General features: G+C 39.1%; 1 protein-coding gene across 1 annotated transcript in view; it reads right to left on the bottom strand.

The window, feature by feature from the left end:
- Positions 1-2,742: 2,742 nt before the first annotated feature.
- The window catches only part of LOC120532337 (polycomb group RING finger protein 3), a 308,428-nt gene continuing 290,942 nt past the window's right edge, over positions 2,743-20,228 (bottom strand). Inside the window, exon 10 of the mRNA XM_039758240.1 lies at positions 2,743-2,889. Within this exon, the coding sequence (XP_039614174.1) occupies positions 2,842-2,889 (48 nt within the window). The 3' untranslated portion in view covers positions 2,743-2,841. The remainder of the gene's footprint in view (positions 2,890-20,228) is intronic.

Raw genomic sequence — 20,228 nt, forward strand, 5'->3', positions numbered from 1 at the left:
TAAAATAAATTCAAAAGAAGTTAATTAGCAGCAAAAACAGGTCACTAATTAAGGGTTAGAATAAAAACCTGCCGCCACTGCAGCCCTCCAGGACTGGTTTCTGAGACCACTGTTTTACAGCCCTCAAGGTTGTGTTCACATCATGCCAAGAAGAAAGGACAATCAGCCATGACCTCAGAGAAGCAAATGTTGCTGCTCATCATTCGGGGAATTGTTATAAGCCCCTTTCCACACCAACAATTTGAAATTCGCCATTCTACAGTGTGAAGGATTGTTTCCAAATAAAGAGACTGTGGTCAATATTCACAGGAGTGGATGATTCAGCAAGTTTAGCCCAAAGTCATACCATCCAGTGCTCAGAGAAATCAAGAAACACCAAGAACTTCATCACATGACCTATGGGACCTCAGTGAGTACATTAAATGTTTATGAGAGTACAATAAGAAAAAGACTGAGCAAGTACGGCATTTGTGGATGGGTGTCAGTGCGAAAAACCCTTCTCTCCAAAAAGAAAATGGCGGCACAGGCTAGATTTGCTAATTTGCATCTGAATAAACCACAATTCTGGAACAATATCCTTTGGACTGATGAGACCAAAGCAGCAGAGGTGTTTGGTCATTGCACATGGTGGCCATGTTTGGTGAAAACCAAACACAGTGTACCACCACAAACAACTCATACTAAGTGTCAAGCACAGAATGGTGAAGGGGTGATGATTTGGACTTGGTTCTGCAGCCACAGGAACAGGGAAACTTGCACTGATCGAGACAAGCATCAACAGCACTTTATACCAAAACATTCATGGGACAAATGTGAGGCCATGGTGGCCTACGGCCTTAAACTGGAAATTGGCTCATGTAACTGGACCATGACCTCAAGCACACCAGTAAATGAATATCTGGAATGGCTAAAAAAAATAAATAAGATGTTGGAATTGCTCAGTCCCCATTGAGATGCCGTGGTAGGATCACACAAGGGCTGTGCATCAACAGATGCCCTCAATCTTCAATGAAGTCAAGCAATGGTGTAAAGAGAACCGCGGGCCAAAACGTCTCCAAAGCAATGTGAGACACTAAAAAAATGTTTACTTCAAGTTATTGTTGCTAAGGGGGCTTCTACACTAAACCAAATTAAAGTGTGTGATAATTTTTTTCGCACAAGTTTCTGAATATTTGCTTACTTTTTTTGGCAAAAGAATAACATATTAAAATAGGTTGTTTTTTGTCACCTGAGGTTGGATTTTCCTGTTTACAAATGCTAGTGATGACTTGGACCCCCCAGTAATAAAATCACAGAACTGAAGAAGGCCGACTTTCTTTTCCCCATGGCTGTATGTATCACCTGTCTGTCCAGATATCAAAAAACGCTAACTGCTAACATGACAGTGTGTGTTTATCGTTATTAGATATTGGTTGCAGTTTGTTGAAATGGTTGGCATATGGACAAAAAGCAAGAAGAGGGGGCAAAAAAGACATTCATTTGAACACTGCAGAAAATTAAATTTGTTTATCAGAATTGGCAAAATAATTATAAATACATGTTCCTTTTACTTGGATTCATACTATGAATCACCCAAAAAAGTAGTACAATAAACTGGAGCTTGGTACATTAACAGGACATTCTCACAATGCACGGTTGTGTGGGATTGCAGCCTAGCCTGGTGGCACTGCGTGCAAGGCAGGCGATTTGGTTATTTAATAATAATAAAATTTATATATATATATATATATATATATATATATATATATATATATATATATATATATATATATATATATATAATTATCTTGGTGACTTTTAAGACCTGCTGTGTGGTTTGTTTGTGAATAACAGCTTTATGAAATGATACATTAAGAATAATAACTACTGCAGAACACAAAAAAAGGAGTTGCTCGTCATTAATTCTGGATGACACGTCCCAACATATTGCCACAAAAACATGAAGCCACTAATGTGGCTTTTACAAATATATAACAGCAAAACGCTCGTTAATCTGAAAGCACTGGGGATGTCCAATGGCTTTAGTTCGGCCTCTATAAAAGAAAGTACTCTTTTTTTTTTTTTTAGTTTTTTTCCAAGCACATTTTCTTTCTGAGTAGATAACAGTTTCTCTTTATTTGCTTAATGCCACTGTCTGTTGGACGTTTAGCACTTTTGGAATCTGCATTTCTGATGCTCTTAAAATCCTTCCTAACAACACATATATACAAAACATAAATAACTACACAAAAATATTGAATTCATCCTATTCACAATCAAGTCAAAGAAAAAAAAATTGCTTGGAGACAATACACAACTCAAAAACAGCTTAGAAATAATTTCATATATAACTATATATACTTTCCGTGCTCCCAAGACTTGTAAAGTGAAACCTGCAATAAAGGATGAATACATAAAACGTCTCTTTTTTTCCTGTTATTCATCTGTGCCAAAACTGGTTTGGTTTTTTTTTTTTTTTTAAAATAATAATAATAATGCCTGGCTGGAAATGAAGATGAGATGTCCAAAAATACAAAACTGTTAAGTGTTCTTCTCCTGTAAACTCAGTACCATTAGTGTCTTGGCGCCATTTCCATTCTCTCTTCTGTACAAAAGTATAAATATATGCTTTGCTTCTCTTGAATTTTCACATATCTATAGAACAAAGAGGACAAAATATAGTTGCTTGTCTTTTCTTCCCCTCTAGTTAAGAGTACTGGCAGTTCCTGTGCATGAGTTGCTGGTTTGCATCATCATGTGACCTTTTTTTTTTTTTGAGAGGTGCACCATGTGCTCAATGATAGTCTCTGCATAAGTATAAATGTTGCACAGTCCTGGGGCCAAAAGAACAACCACTCTGTCCTACAGCAAGTCCATTTTAGGTCTGTAATGAAGCAGGAGTGGAGATTTCTGTGAATATAAAAGGAACAAAATGTGAGAAGCAGGGACATCACACCAATACCTAAATGATCAGACAACTGGGAAAATATGAACAAGTACATACTGATACGTTTGATTTAATTAGAACATTAGAATATCAGAAAAGTGGTGACTTGAACAGGCCATTCAGCCCAACAAGCTTGCCCATTGTTTTCAAGTAGATTGTCCAAAACAATTTCAAGGGGAGTTCTGAAGGCCCCTGAAGATCTGCTCTCTACCACAATACTTGGTAATTTATCCTATGGGTCTATGGTTCTTTGCATTAAGAAAAACATTCTAACATTTGTGCAAAGTCTGCTCTTGTGTTTACAGCTGTGTCCTGGTGCTTTTGCTGCAGATTTTTGGATTTTATTAATTTTAAATAACATACAAATACATCAAGTTTTACAAAAATAGGTTCAAAACAAATCAACCCCAACCCCTTTGAGAAAGAGAGCTAGCCCAGCAGAGTAAAACTTTTAAGCTAGTAAAAATAAGTGCATAGGTAAATTAATAAATGAATAAAGATAAATGGAGTAAAAGAGGGGAGAGAATCTGCCTCATCAATTTAAATGCTTACTCTAAAATGTTATTGATTAGATCGTGCCAGGTTTTGAAAAAGTTTTGTAGAGATCCTCCAAGTGCAACTTTGATTTTTTCCCAGTTTCAAATATAGGGTGGCACACGAAAAACCGAACCACCTCCAAAGTCGACGTACGTTTCTTAGCCCGTACACGAAACAAAGGATATGCAATACAAAAATCTGTACTTACTGGTTAGAGGAGGTGCTGGAAATTATTTCCTTGTGCGTCAATTAACTTTTCTGCACGCTGCACCATATTGTCATAGACGCGACGCAGCTCAGCTGCTTCAATTTTTCCAATTTCACTCCAAATATTGTAATTCAGTTCCTCTAATGTCTCTGGATTATTGACATACACTTTTCCCTTCAGATTGCCCCACAGGTAAAAGTTGCAAGTGGATAGGTCCGGTGATCTTGGTGGCCAAAAACCTTTGCTGACAGTTCATTCCTCTATGAAGACTTTGTGAATTCGAGAAAGTGACTTGCGAGAAGTGTGACATGTCGCTCCATCCATGTTGCGACGGCAACCGCCTGTATAATAGCTCGACCCTGCCAGTCAGAGAAGGTTCAGTTTTTCGTGCGCCACCCTTTAGTATATAACATCAGTTGCCCACTGACTGAGGTGAGTTAGGATTCTTCCAGTCTGGCTTTAGGCGTTATCATGGTGTTGAGATGGCCCCCCTAAAAGTATTCAATGACATCTCTATTATTACTGACTCAGGTGGTGCTGCAGTCCTTGTCCTCCTTGACCTGTCCGCTGCCTTTGACACTATTGACCATATTGACTGTTGCAGCTTGAACATCTTGTTGGTCTTAAAGGGGCTGCTCTAAACTGGTTCAGGTCATATTTAACTGGTAGACACTCTTCAGTGACTTTAAATTCCTCTTTCTCGTCTACTGCTCCTCTTAAATGTGGTGTTCCTCAGAGATCCATTTTGGGTCCTATTTTGTTCTCTATATACCTTCACCCTATTGGAGCTATTTTTAGGAAATTTAACATTTCTTTTCACTGCTATGCTGATGATACACAGGTTTATATTCCCGTCTGCAACTCTGCAATAAATGAACTGCACAACTGTCGTTCTGAACTAAGATCCTGGATGGCTAATAATTTTCTTGATCTGAATCAAAATAAAATGGAGGTGCTTATAGTGGGTTCATCAGCTAAAGCCCAGATTGGTCTTGGACTTCTCGGCTCTTTCTCTGTCTTTTGCAAACCTCAAGTCCGCAATGTTGGTGTTATCTTATGATAGTAACCTCTCTTTTGAGAAACAAGTTAATTCTGTAGTCAAGAGTTGCTTTTTCCAGCTTCCTCTATTAGGTAAGATCAAGCCTTTTTTTATCTTCTAGAGATCTTGAGAAAGCTACTCATGCTTTTATCTTTTCTTGCCTTGATTACTACAACTCGCTGTATTCTGGGATTAGCAAATCCCTGATATGCAGGTTACAGTTGGTCCAGAATGCTGCCGCTCGCTTTCTGGTTGAGGCAAGAAAGTCTGATTCTGTTTCTCCAATATTAGCTTCTTTACACTGGCTGCCTGTCAGTTTTCGAATTGATTTTAAAATCTTGTTGCTAGTTTTTAAATCTTTACATGGGCTCGCTCCTGCCTATTTATCGGAATTGTGTGTTTTTCACCAGCCATCTACAGTGCTAAGATCTTCTGGTCAGTTGTCTCTTGTTGTCCCTTGTACCAAGTGTACAACAAAAGGGGACAGACAGGACTTTTACAGCTGCTGCTCCTCGCCTGTGGCACTCTTTACCTCATCACATAAAAGGAGTTGTCTACAATTGAACTGTTCAAAACAAGATTAAAAACTCATTTCTGTTCACTTGCAATCCGTGACCTTCAGTAATACTGATGGTTTCCTCATTGTGATTACTTCTATTTATTATTTTATTTATGTTCGTTTATTTTATTTCTATTTATGTTATTCATGTTAATTGTATGCTTTTGTTTTATTCTATTATCGTAAAGCACTTTGGTTACAGCATTCCTACAGTATGTTGTTTTAAATGTGCTATATAAATAAATATGACACTGACATTAAGCAAGATAAGTCTACATGCCAATAGTGTAATAAAGGCAATTACAGTTTGTCCTTCTCCACTTTGAACCCATCTGGAAGTACCCCAAACACAACAGTTAGTGGATTAGGAGGGACTGACACCAAGGCTGTCTGATAAGCATTTAAAGATTTTGTTCTAGAACGATGTTAATTTGGTGCAGGTCCAAAACAGGTGACTCTGGGAGGCCGGAGCTTGATTGCAACGTTCATAGGTTGGATCTTGCCCTGGAAACATTTTGGACAATTTTAAACAAGAGAGATGCGCTCAATATATAATTCTGAGTTGAATAATTCTATGCTTTGCACATATGGAGTTCGAGTGAATTTTGTGCATTGTTACCTTCCACTCCTTTTTTTAGATGTTGAGTGAGTCCTTTTGCCACTAAACTCTTGAATCTTTGAAAGGGAAGTACTGTAATATGGTTTTACATATTACGGAAATACTGTCCGAGTCCTCAAGACGGACCAATATTTTTTCTGGCATAGAGGTAGGGGAGAGGTGAGGAAAATTGGGCAGGTTCTATTTAGCAAAGATTCTAATTTGAAGGTAATGAAAGAAATGTGTTGCTGGCAAGTTAAATTTATTTTGAAGCAACAACAAGCATCCACTGTACTAACTCCTTTTATAATTTTACACTTTAATTATTCAATTTCCATTTGCTTAAAATGTCAGTAAGACTGTTGATTATGAAGCTTAAAACACAACCCTATTCATCCAGCCACTCTTACACATGCTGAAATACTCCACCAGTCCGGGCTATATGACAGCATGGCCAGACAGAAGCCTCTGATCAATAAAAGATGCACCAAAACCTGCTTGGAGTTTTCAAAAAGGCACCTACCTAAAGGACACTCCAGACTGTGAGAAACAAGATTCTCTGGTCTGATAAAACCAAGAATAGCATCACCTCTGGAAGAAACCAGGCACTGCTCATCACCTGTGCGATAACATTCCAACAGTGAAACATGGCGATGGTAGCATCATACAGTGGGATTGGTGGCTAGGAGAACAGACAGGGCTGTGGAAAAGCCAAAAGGAGCAAAATACACAAATATCTTTCATGACAAGCTACTTCTGAGTGCTCTGAACCTCAAACTGGGCTGAAGGTTCACTTTCTAACAGGACAATGGTAATGTCAGCACCATGCTGTGGGGTTAGGCTTTCGTGGTAGGGAATGAGAGACTAGTCAGGGTTGGGGGACTGCTGTGATATCTTCAGTGAAAACCTAGGCATGCTAGGCATGAGACTGTTCATCTTCTGTCAGGACAATGACCCAAAGGACAAAGCAAAGACAACTCAGGAGTGGCCAAGGGGCAACTCTGTTAATATCCTTAAGTTTTCCAGCCAAAGCTTACACTTGAAACCCAATCAAACATCACTGGCGAGACCTTAAAATAGCTGTCCACCAATGGTCTCCATCAAACATGACAGAGCTTGACAGGATCTGCAGAGAAGCATGACAGAAAATCCCCAATCCCGGTGTGTGACGCTTGTCACGTCAGACCAAGGCGACTGACTCTGGGCTGGAACTGCTGCCAAAGGTACTTCAATTAAGTATTAAATAAAGGGTCTAATTACTTTCAGATTTCAGTTTTCTACTCTTAAAGTTGCAAAAAAATTTTGAGAATTCTCATTTTGGAGTATTGAGTGCTGATTGATGAGGAAAAAAATGAACTTAAGTGATTTTTATCATAAGGCTGCAACACAGTCAAATGCAAAAAGAAACCAAGAAACCACTGATCTGGTTAAAGTGGGTTTGAGAAATTTATGTTAAAAAATAAACTTGACTATTTCTTCTTTGGCAGCTTATCCAAAAATGTTATGACGCCAGGACACGAAAGAAATTTATGGTGCGGCTTTTCATTTGTCCACCGAGTTATTCATATTCAATGTGCTGTTCTAGCATGCAACACTTAAAACATTTACTCACCGCCCCCTAGTATTTAATAATTAACATCTAACATCGTTATTCCTTTCACGTATTTGGATTTTTCTTTCAGGTCTCTTCTGACTTTCATTTACCCAAATGACAGGACTTGCACTCCTCCAGTTTGCCCTGATAACTCCTAACCTCCTTCAGCAATTTCATTTCATTACGGTTAGACAAACAAGCCTCAAAATAGTTCAACACATTATAACATTTAAGGGGAACCCCTGGGGATTTATACATTAGAATAATGCATTTTGCAGGTTTAACCTTGGAAATAATTACGTTTTACTGTGAATGATTCAAATTACGTTAACCTGTCAATTTTATGCCGTGTTCTTTTCCTTTCATTATTCTGCATATTGTTGTATTTGTTATATTCATCTCATTTGTTTGATCAGGGACCACATACAGTGGGTACGGAAAGTATTCAGACCCCCTTCAATTTTTCACTCTTTGTTATATTGCAGCCATTTGCTAAAATCATTTAAATTATTTTTTTCCTCATTAATGTACACACAGCACCCCATATTGACAGACAAAAAAAGAATTTTTGAAATTGTTGCAGATTTATTAAAAAGAAAAACGGAAATATCACATGGTCCTAAGTATTCAGACCCTTTGCTGTGACACTCATATATTTAACTCAGGTGCTTTCCATTTCTTCTGATCATCCTTGAGATCACCTTCATTTGAGTCCAGCTGTGTTTGATTATACTGACACACCTGTCTGTCTATATAAGACCTTACAGCTCACAATGCATGTCAGAGCAAATGAGAATCATGAGGTCAAAGGAACTGCCTGAAGAGCTCAGAGCCAGAATCGTGGCAAGGCACAGATCTGGCCAAGGTTACACAAAAATTTCTGCTGCACTTAAGGTTCCCAAGAGCACAGTGGCCTCCATAAACCTTACATGGAAGACGTTTGGGACGACCAAAATCCTTCCTAGAGCTTGCTGTCCAGCCAAGCTGAGCTAACGGGGAAGAAGTGCCTTGGTGAGAGTGGTAAAGAAGAACCCAAAGATTACTTTGGCTGAGCTCCAGAGATGCAGTCAGGAGATAGGAGAAAGTTGTAGAAAGTCAACCATCACTGCAGCCCTCCACCAGTCAGGGCTTTATGGCAGAGTGGCCTGTCGGAAGCCTCTCCTCAGTGCAAGACACATGACAGCCCGCATGGAGTTTGCTAAAAGTCACCTGAAAGACTCTGAGATGGTGAGAAATAAGATTCTCTGGTCTGATGAGACCAAGATAGAACTTTTTGGCCTCAATTCTAAGCGGTATGTGTGGAGACAACCAGGCACTGTTCATCACTTGTCCAATACAGTCCCCACAGTGAAGCATGGCGGTGGCAGCATCATGCTGTGGGGGTATTTTTCAGCGGCAGAGACAGGACGACTGGTTGCAATCAAGGGAAAGATGAATGCGGCCAAGTACAGGGATATCCTGGACAAAAACCTTCTCCAGAGTGCTAAGGACCTCAGACTGGGCCGAAGGTTTACCTTCCAACAAGACAATGACCCTAAGCACACAGCTAAAATAACGAAGGAGTGGCTTCACAACAACTCTGTGACTGTTCTTGAATGGCCCAGCCAGAGCCCTGACTTAAACCCAATTGAGCATCTCTGGAGAGACCTAAAAATGGCTGTCCACCAACTTTTACCATCCAACCTGACTGAACTGGAGAGGATCTGCAAGGAGGAATGGCAGAGGATCCCCAAATCCAGGTGTGAAAAACTTGCTGCATCTTTCCCAAGAAGACTCATGGCTGTATTAGCTCAAAAGGGTGCTTCTACTAAATACTGAGAAAAGGGTCTGAATACTTAGGACCATGTGATATTTCAGTTTTTCTTTTTTAATAAATCTGCAACAATTTCAAAAATTTTTTTTTTGTCTGTCAATATGGGGTGCTGTGTGTACATTAATGAGGGAAAAATAATTTAAATGATTTTAGCAAATGGCTGGAATATAATAAAGAGTGAAAAATTGAAGGGGGTCTGAATACTTTCCATACCCACTGTATAAAAAAGTGTTGCCATTTTCTACATGGTGTAACTGAAATGTCTGCAAATCCCCTTCAATGAAAGTCTACAATGTGCAGCACTGATAGTACTTTGTGAAGCATTTCTTCCATAGGTGTGGTGTATTGTTCCTTGTCTAATATGACAGTTGTGCCTCCTTTGTCAGCTGGTGTGATAATGATGCTGTTGTCATTCTGTTGCGATCACACAAACATCAAAAAGAATCGCAACACATATACAGGAACATCGCAACGTCATCAGAAGAAAAGACTCATGATCACTGATCTATACGCATACTAAATCAACAGGACATACATTTAACTGGGACAATGTACAAGTAAAATTTAAAGCCAGTACTAAAAGTGCCAGAGAGCTGGCTGAATCTTGGCTATCAAATGAGAACACCATCAACCGACACTTGGACATAAATCCAGCATATGCAAACTTAAGAACAAAATGTTCGTAATAAACAAAACTTTACACCCAATAACCCCCCCTTCCTGATCACACTGACTTAGCCACCTCCCTGCCAGCCCCCCCATAATTTTTGCTATATATTGCCTTGGATTCTTATAACTCTAAACATTATCCTCTGATGAAGACCCCTGGCAGGGGTTGAAAGCTCAGGAATAAAAACTACTTTATGATACGTGATTCATTTTCCTCCTTTTGTGGATCTCCAGCTGCAAATATGCAAACCGTATCACAGACCTTCTCTTCCATATATATATATATATATATATATATATATATATATATATATATATATATATATATATATATATATATATATATATATATATATATATACACAGTATACATATACATATATGCACACACACACATATTATATATAATGTATAAAAAACATCCACTGTGTTTTCTCTGCTTTATGTTTTCACAAAGTAAACAGCATCACTTCTTGCATATTACTGAATGCTGATTGCACAAAGTGAGACATAAGCCAACAACAACTTTGATTCTCTAATAAAACTCTAACTTGAAAAACTTAAAATGGCATAAAGCTAGAAGGTGACATCACAAACACCAATCCCTGAAACACCTGTTATGAAGTGAATGCAGCATCTTTCAGGGGACACAGAGTGTGGCCCGTCCAACGACAGCAGCCTGTACTGTATGTATTAAATATGAAGATGTTAGGAAAGAGAAAGAGAAAACTAAAAACAACAAAACCAATGCATATGAAGATTTAAACCTAACTCATAAGTTTGGCTGTACTCACTCTAGGCCCGTTTGTTCCGTACCATCACCAAGCGTGATTGTCCCCCCTCCTTACTCCCTCGCTGGCCTGCACTCACACTGAGCTTAACATTCTGGGCCCAGGCCCGCTTTCGTTATGATCACGTGACTTCATGTAAAGCCAAAACAGGATCTGAACACGGAGTGACAGCATGCATGTTAAAATGATTTTCTTAATTTTGGGTTTTGTTTTGGAGTCGTGTAGGGCAGGATAATGCTATGCCCTCTTACAGGTTTATCCGGTGTGCAGGGCAGCATTTTGCTGCTAATTGCCCTGCATGTCCTAGGTGATTTTTATAGTGACAAATGATGTTATGGGAGGAATTTGCAGCTTTTCGTGCCAAGTACAATTCATGTTCATGTGTAAGGTGAGAATAAAAACCTGTTTTTAACTCAAAAGTTATTGAATGAACTGAGAATTGCACTATTTGACTTGTCACATCATTGACATTATGTCCGCTTTCCATGCTTAGGCACGTTTAGCAATCACACTGTTCCTGAATGCTACTGAACCGTGCTCAGGCCCAGCGCTTCCAAAAGGGCTAGGGCACAGAACGGAGTCATCACACTAGTCAAACGAACTAGACCTTGCAGGGTTACATACAGACAAACTTGCTCAGGCATAGAACAAATTGCCAGTGTGAGTACGCCCTTTAAATTAGAAAAATGACTGCATTCAGTAAACTGAGAGGCTGTGAGGGGAACTGAAATGGGCTGTGCATGCAAGACCCCCTCCCCAAACATCACACAGCTGAAAGAATTCTGCATGGAGGAGAGGGAAAAACATTCACCCAATTGATGTCCAAGACTGCTAAGCAGTTACAGGAAACACCAAACTGAGTGGGCTATTAGAACCAAAAGGCAGACTTACTATTTACCAAAGATGGAATTGAATATCTGGTCATTTTTCATTGAATTTTTCACAAATTAGAATTTTCATTGTTATTCTCCCCCCCCCAATTTCATCATCTTAATATAAAGATACTGTTTAAATGAAGATCAAATCTTGTTATGTCCACAAAAGAAAAAAGCATCTTTGGGGGGTGTACTTAGTTTTTTATATGACTGTATGTGCCCTTCTGATCAAATAAGAAAAAAAAATACATTACAAACAGAAAACAATGAGTCAGGTAACCTTGAAATACCAAACGACAAAAAGAACTAAGCTGTTGATTCTGACGCAATGTCAAATTCAGGAAATTCACAAAGGAAATTAACATTAAACCTAAAATAACATTAATCAAGGTACACTGTGTTCAATGTACTAAACAGAGCTCAATGGACAGTTCTGGTCACTGCACTACATAAAGAGATAGAGCTGAAATAGCTGCACAACATAAAAGAGCAAGCAGCTGTGTCCCAAGAGACTCTGGATTAATCTTCTGTGTGGAACAATAAGTATCAAAGGCTTTTTGAAGTGTTGTATGCTACCCTTGGTCAACAGCCTATCTAATTTATATTTTGACAGGATGTACTTTCACTTATTATATTGCTGTCTCACTGGAGAATACCCAAGCCTGACTGAATATTTTACACAGGAGGGACGCACAGACAGAGAGAGCAAATGTTAAAAACTGTTTAGACTTTCCTGCTAAGACCAAAGCCAAGCCCTCATATTTAAAGCAGACACAGCTGGCATATGTACTTGCATACTTTATCAGTTGCTATTTCTTTGTCATCTGCTATAACATGTTTTGTAAATGCCTGACCTTAAAAAACCTTTAATATCAGCTCTAAAAAAGGAACACCAGGCACAAGTTTTCCAACTAAATCAGAAAAAAAAATGACAGTAAAAAGCTCATCATCTGCAGGGAGCAGGAATGGAATCAACAAGTCCACTGTACCTTTAAGTGCTCCATGGAGTGCTTTATGTAAGACACTCATTGCAGTTTTATCATTGACAAGATGCACAAAATCCTTTGTCTAATGTTCGCTTCATCCCAAAGGATTAAAAGTGAAAATGGACCCTGCAGTGAAGCCTGTCAGATTGGTAAGTCAAGAGAATGGTTAATATTTAAGCAAAAGGTCAAAACCATGCAGGCAAATGAAAAATCTGTGTAAAATTTCTAACTGCCTAAAGATCCCTTCCCTAAATACCTATCAATTGTAACTTTTTTCCAAAAACCTGATTGCCACCATCTCATTAAGCATCTGCACTGAGACATCAAACAGGTGAGCATGTAATGAATGTTCTTGCAACAAACCACCCAGAAATGAACCCCAAAATGGTGCCAAAATGACACCATTAACACTAAAATTACCAGAGCCTACAAAAAAACTTGTAGACCCGATCCACCTTAAATCCGTTCGCACCTCTCCGCCAGCGTCTTTTGTCCTGCAAATATGCCGATAAAGACTAGCAGCCTGCTATTCCATCCCACCACCACAACAGAATGTGCACAAAGTTCTCCCAGCTCATGCCTTGATTATATGGGAGTGAAGTGCTGGAGTTTTAGAGTGGAAATAATAGATCATTATTTGGAACACATGAATTTCATGTGTGTTCCGTTTCTACAATAATCTGTGTAAACACATTGTTAAAACATAAATGTTTTTCATATTTTAGTAGCAAATGACAAAATGTTATCATAAACCAGCGGTTCTCAAACTGGGGGGGCGTCAAATAAATGAACCAAGACATCAAAATTACATTTTTACATTTTTATTTCACATTTAAATTTGCAAGTATATAATCACAATGAATGCATTATAGCTAAAATTAAAATAAAACATTTCTAAGGCATACATCTAATCTATACTAATAAAAGGCAAAGCCCTCACTAACTCACTCACTCATCACTAATTCTCCAACTTCCCGTGTGGGTGGAAGGCTGAAATTTGGCAGGTTCATTCCTTACAGCTTCCTTACAAAAGTTGGGCAGGTTTTATATCGAAATTCTACGCGTAATGGTCATAACTGGAAGCAGTTTTCTCCATTTACTGTAATGGAGATGAGCTTCAACGCCGTGGGCGGAGTTTCGTGTGACATCATCACGCCTCCCGTAATCACGCAGTACATAGAAAACCAGGAAGACCTCAAAAAAGCGCTCAAGAAAACATGCATTATATAATTGAGAAGGCAGCGAAACAATAAGAAGCGAGCGAGTGACATATACAACCATATTCATGAGTTCTGCTACTTCGGAAACAAAGCACGATGTAAACCTACACTTTAAATTAAGTTCATAGACAGGCTGCCACTGGCGTTTGTAATTTAGTGCCTGCCCATATAAGGCCGTCCATCAGCGGCAATCCAATAGCAAACTGCCACGGGTAAATATTCACGGGTGAAGGACTGTGCTTATGGAGAGGAAGATGAGATGGTCAGGGTGGTGTTTGACACAAACTCAGCGAAACTACGAGAGAAAGTTTTAAGTGCCAGGACTAAGGTAACATTAAATACAGCCATGGACATAGCAGGAGATGGCACCAGCACAGCTGGGAACCTTCGATGCATGTACACCGAGCGGCTCACGTGAACTGGCGCGCAGTGCACAGATAAAAGCAACAGTTCCAAAGAGCTGAACAAAACCGAATTACACAATTGAAAAGGCAGCAAAAAATATGAAGCGTCTCATACATACAAGCATATTCATAAATCCAACTACTGCGGAAACAAAGCACACGTTGGAAAAAGTCAATGTCCGCTAAAGGAGACAGTGTAAAAAACCGTGCATGCAGTGTGTCAGGTCTCAGATAAAGAAGAAGCGAGCTGTTTATTGATGCAGTAAGAAACGAATCGATGAATGAAACCTGTCATCTTTACAGCGATTGACAAACACGGAATGTAACTTGAACACAACACATCCTACAAATACGAACCTGATTGAAAGAAATAATGATAATCAAATCCTTGATGACAGCAACACTCAGTAACACTCACAAAACAAATACTGTATATTGACAGTCATGTTACGTTATTTTTAAAATGTTCCCTTTTCTTTTCTAGCTTTTTAACACACTACTTCTCCGCTGCGATACGCGGGTATATATATATGTATATATATATAACCCGATCTACATACTCGAATAATGGATACTTTATTTGCCATCAATGATTGTTTTGGTAAAGCCATACTCAGTGTATTCATTAGATGAACGGTAAAAAGTAAGGCGAGGGAGGATGACTAATTGAGGCATGCAGGCTGTAGTGCGCGTCAACTCTATCTGAATTGCGATCACATTTGAAAAAATATATCTTTTCAAGTTCTATTTAGTCCATATGTGTCAAACTCAAGGGCGGGCCACATCCGCCCGGCGTGTAATTATATCCGCCCGAGATCATTTTATATACTGTATTATTGTTATTAAAGCCGGGTATATGAAGCGCTGGTAACACAATAAACTACAGATCCCATAATGCAGCGCTTCAGCCTTGCCGAACAAGTTATTGCGAAGCTAGCTCACACGATGCTGAAGAGAAAAGTTGATTCTGAAAATAGAGCCTTTAAAAACCGATGGGAGGCTGAGTATATGTTTACTGAACCCGTGTGTCTCATTTGTGGAGCTAATGTGGCTGTAATTACAGAATTTAATCTAAGACGGCACTACGAGACAAAACATCAGGGTAACCTGAATGCAATGCAGAAGATACAGAAAGCAGAATAATTAAATAAGAATCTGACACTTCAGCGGACGATTTTAACCGTGCACAATCACAAAGTGATTTCAAGTGAAGCTGCTTTTATGGGAGACACAAATGCACCAGTGCTTGCCCCACTTTCCCTGTTGCCAAGTAATGTTAAACCAAGTCGTCACTACGGTGTTCCCAAATCGCACTTTGCTGATAAACTGAGCGCACTGAGTTTGCACGGCGCTTTGGTGACTTTGAAGAACAAAAAGTCCGTCTACATGCGGCTCGAACCTTGTGCATGTTTGGTAGCACATATCTGTGTGAGAAGCTCTTCTCAGTGATAAAGACTAACAAAACAGCACACAGGAGTCGCCTCACTGATGAGCACCTGCAATCCATCCTGAGAATCTCCACAACACAGAACCTCACACCAAACAGAAACGAACCTGTGGCCAAAAAAGATGCCAGGCGTCCAGCTCTAAAATGACATATGAGCAAAGACAACTGAATGATTTGATTTGTTATTGCTGAAAGGAACACATTTTATTTATATTTCCAGGTTTTGTTATGCAGCATGTTCATATTTGAATTTGTATAATTTTGACAGGATATATTTTTATGGAGAGCAAAATCTTTTGGGATATTTAAAATCTAAGTTTATTTTTATATAAAATTACATAAGAGTAAAGAAATTTGAATGTTTGTTCTTTTAATGTTTACTTTATTTCTAACTTGTATAATTTAGACAGGATATATTTTTATGGAGAGCAAAATATTATAAGTTGTTTAAGGTTTGAGTTGATTTATTCAGGAATAATATTCCTGTCTGTTTTACCATTCCTACCAAAGATATTTCTGTCGACTAAATAAAAATTCCTTCTATTTAAAATTTAAATAGAACTTGAACAAATCTGATAGTTCATAATATCCACGCAGACTTGCACGTAAGAGCGGAGTTATCCGTTTTAACAAGCAGCGTATTGCACTGATCTGAAATAGCTGTGTGTGTATATATGTAGATATGTATGTATATGTATATATATGTTTATATATGTGTGTATGTATATATATATATGTATTTGTGTATATATATGTGTGTGTATGTATGTGTGTATGTATGTATGTATATATATATATATATATATATATATATATATATATATATATATATATATATATATATATATATGACAGCAACACTCATCACTCACAACAGTGACAAAACAATTACATTGACAATCATGTTACGTTATTTTCAAAATGTTTCCTTTTCTTTTTCATTGGTTCTTTAACACACTACTTCTCCGCTGCGAAGCGCGGGTATTTTGCTAGTCTATACTAATAAAAGGCAAAGCCCTCACTGACTCATCACTAATTCTCCAACTTCCCGTGTAGGTAGAAGGCTGAAATTTAGCAGGCGTATTCCTTACAGCTTACTTACAAAAGTTAAGCAGGTTTCATTTCAAATTCTACGTAACGGTCATAGCGGTCGACAACGTCCGCCATGTTGAACTTTCTTATTTATGGCCCCATCTTCACGAAATTTGGTAGGTGGCTTCACTGCGCTAACCAAAACCAATCTACGTACTTATTTCGGTGGTATGACACCACTGTCGGCCGCCATATTGAACTTTCCAACGTTACTAATTCTCCAACTTCCCGTGTAGGTAGAAGGCTGAGATTTGGTACTTATTTTGGTGGTATGATGCCACGGTCGGCCGCCATATTGAACTTTTCAACAGTCTTTGTTACTTATGGGCCCATCTTCAATTAGTTTGGTATGCGGGTTCCCAACGCTAACTGAATCCTACTTACATACATATATATGTCCATAGCCTGCAGCTCGGTCACCGTGTGAGGCAGCATTGGGTCCCCCATCCCAACACCTCCCACGTTGTTGGCTGCCTGCCTATATAAGGCCGTCCGTCGCTCCAGTCTCTACATTCCCTTCCTTGCTACGCCACGGGATTCATGTCTCCCTGCTGACAACTACAACCTTTTAATTTAATCCACGGCTTCTCCGCTGTTTTATTGTTCATTTACTACGATTATAGTTATCGTGTAGGTATTTTAGACTTACTTTACATTGTTCAGGTACCATTTCTTTTATCATTCCAACCGTACCCCCATTAACATGTCTATCGAGGTGATCACCATCGATCAAAGAACTGTCACTCACCAAGTTGTTTCCATGCCCGGAGATGGCACCTACCTTTTCCATTCTCTTTGTTACATATTGCACGGCCATATTAGGCTCACTCTTGATATCCGGAGGAACATTGTGTCTTATGTATTGAATGACTGGGACAGGTTCAAGTTGTGGACTGATGACGGTACAGGAGATAATTATACTACACAGGAGCACTAGAAGAGTGAAATGCTTAAGCCCTTCACCTATGGATCTGCATGTGAGTTGATGGCTGCTGCTGAATTGTTCGGTTGTCGCTTTCAAGTGTACCGAAATGGCCAAATATTTTACACCTTTTGGCAACCGCCAATGCCTCTTAAACATCTTAGATTCACAGGTGACGATTTCAGTAGTGGACACTTTGATGTTTATGAATGTTTAAACTCTTAAAAGCTGGATGTGAAGTTATCGATGAAACCGGTTGTATACTTACAACGCTTGACAGATGCCGAATGTCTCTTCAACACAAGTCCTACAAATACTGTCATAATTGAAACAAACCATGAAACTCAAACCGACAGCAGCAATCCAAGCTGTGAGATTTAAAACAACATTACTGTTCCAACTGTATGTTACATGCTCAAGAGTAAGCTCAGCGCACAGCTTGGTCATATTACAACTGGAGGGCCGAACTCACAATGTGGTACACAAAGAGATACTTAACAAATAATTATTGGTATATTTTCCCTCAGTTTAAAAAGGTTTCATTTTCTTCTTAATAAAAATTTTAAGGCAGTACTTGCTGCTCTGAAGTCGCGGTATTTACTAGTGTATATATAAATATATATATATATATATATCTATACTAATAAAAGGCAAAGCCCTCACTCACTCACTCACTCACTCATCACTAATTCTCCAACTTCCCGTGTAGGTAGAAGGCTGAAATTTGGCAGGCTCATTCCTTACAGCTTACTTACAAAAGTTGGGCAGGTTTCATTTCGAAATTCTACGCCTAATGGTCATAACTGGAAGGTATTTTTCTCCATTAACTGTAATGGAGTTGAGCTGGAAGGGCGGAGTTTCGTGTGACATCATCACGCGTAATCACGTGAACTGATTGTCAACGCAGTGCGTAGAAAACCAGGAAGACCTGCAAAAGCGCTTAAGAAAACATGCATTATATAATTGAGAAGGCGAAAAACAATAAGAAGCGGCGAGTGACATATACTACCATATTCATGAGTGTTGCTGCCTCGGAAAGAAAGCAAGGTGTAAACCTAAACTTTAAATTAAGTTCATAGACAGGCTGACGCTGGCGTTTCACATGCCCACAGGTAATGCGGGATACAAGTTTAATGAGAGGGCGAGGATATAAGCGAGAGTTTTGATCACTTTATAACTAAGTTAAAATTGTAGGTGAAGGGGTGTGCTTATGCAAATTCCGAGACTGTGTTTGTGGGGATTGACAGTTAAAGGCGGGTGGGGAGTCACGTCATCATCTCCCTCCCATTCATCTAATTTCGGTCTGAGCTGAGCTCGCGGCTAATGCCGTCTTTCGAAGCAACTTTGTCAGACTGCCACCAAATACTCACAGAAAAATCCACAAGTTAATACACACGCTGTCTCTATAGAGTTTCTCCACACTGAATCCTCCAGACACTACTTACAAAAGGTCACATTGACAATCGTGTTACGTTATTTTTAAAATCTTTCCTTTTCTTAGCACAAGCACAGCTGAGAAGCTTGATGCATGTGCTCCATAACGTTAAAAATAATGCATTTAATCACACTTTGCATTACAAGCAAAGGGAGCTTTTGTCAATGCATGATTTCCTGGTACTGTACACGATTACATTGATCAGCGCATCCCGATTCATTTTATCCTCGCACCACCTTAGTTTGAGAAGAAGTCTGAAAAATATGAGGTTAACACAGAAAAACATCACCAATTCAAGCTTTATGAATAATCGATTCGCCATCAATAATTGTTTTGGTAAAGCCATCCTCCTTCCATTTTATAATTTTTCCGCCAATAGCCATGATTAAATGAGCGGTAAATAAAGTAAGAGCAAAGCGAGGGTGACTTATTTAGGCAGGCATATATATGACAGCAACACTCATGACAATGTCAATCATGTTACGTTATTATTAAAATGTTTCCTTTTCTTTTCATTACTTCTTTAACACACTACTTCTCCGCTGCAGAGCGGGATTTTGCTATATATATAATATATGAATGACCTCCAAAGAGCTGAGACTTTTGATATCATGAACGTGTCTGCAAAACTGTGGTCTCCTGCCCAGCAAAGTCGAGCAGCCAGCGCGCGCATAGCTGTGCCGGCCTTTGAGACGCTGACTGCGCTTCTGCTTTAAGTCAAAGTGAGCACTTTTAATTTTTTCATCCTCCCCTGCGCTATAGCCCAGACAAGTGCAAACACGGGACCCCTTTTCTACACCACGGCAAAATAATATTAAGGCGATTCACACTTTCTTTTGCACGTATCGATTATGAGGTCCTCACCTCGGATTATGAAAACACGCACACGAGTGGAGGACTGACAGTGCCATCACAGCCGATTAATGGCGGGGCGTCTCACCAGTCTACACAAGGCGATCATAACGTCAGCGAACACATCTCTCTATACTATATAAAAGAAAAAGGCAACTTTCCTTTCTTTACACCTTTTTTCCTTTTATCCCAAACCAAAGCCTTTCTCTCTTAACACTGCAGAGGACACAAAACTAATTTTCTTTAAATGCCGGTAAGGCA

This window comes from Polypterus senegalus, chromosome 7 (genome assembly GCF_016835505.1).
Source record: "Polypterus senegalus isolate Bchr_013 chromosome 7, ASM1683550v1, whole genome shotgun sequence".
NCBI lineage: Eukaryota > Metazoa > Chordata > Cladistia > Polypteriformes > Polypteridae > Polypterus > Polypterus senegalus.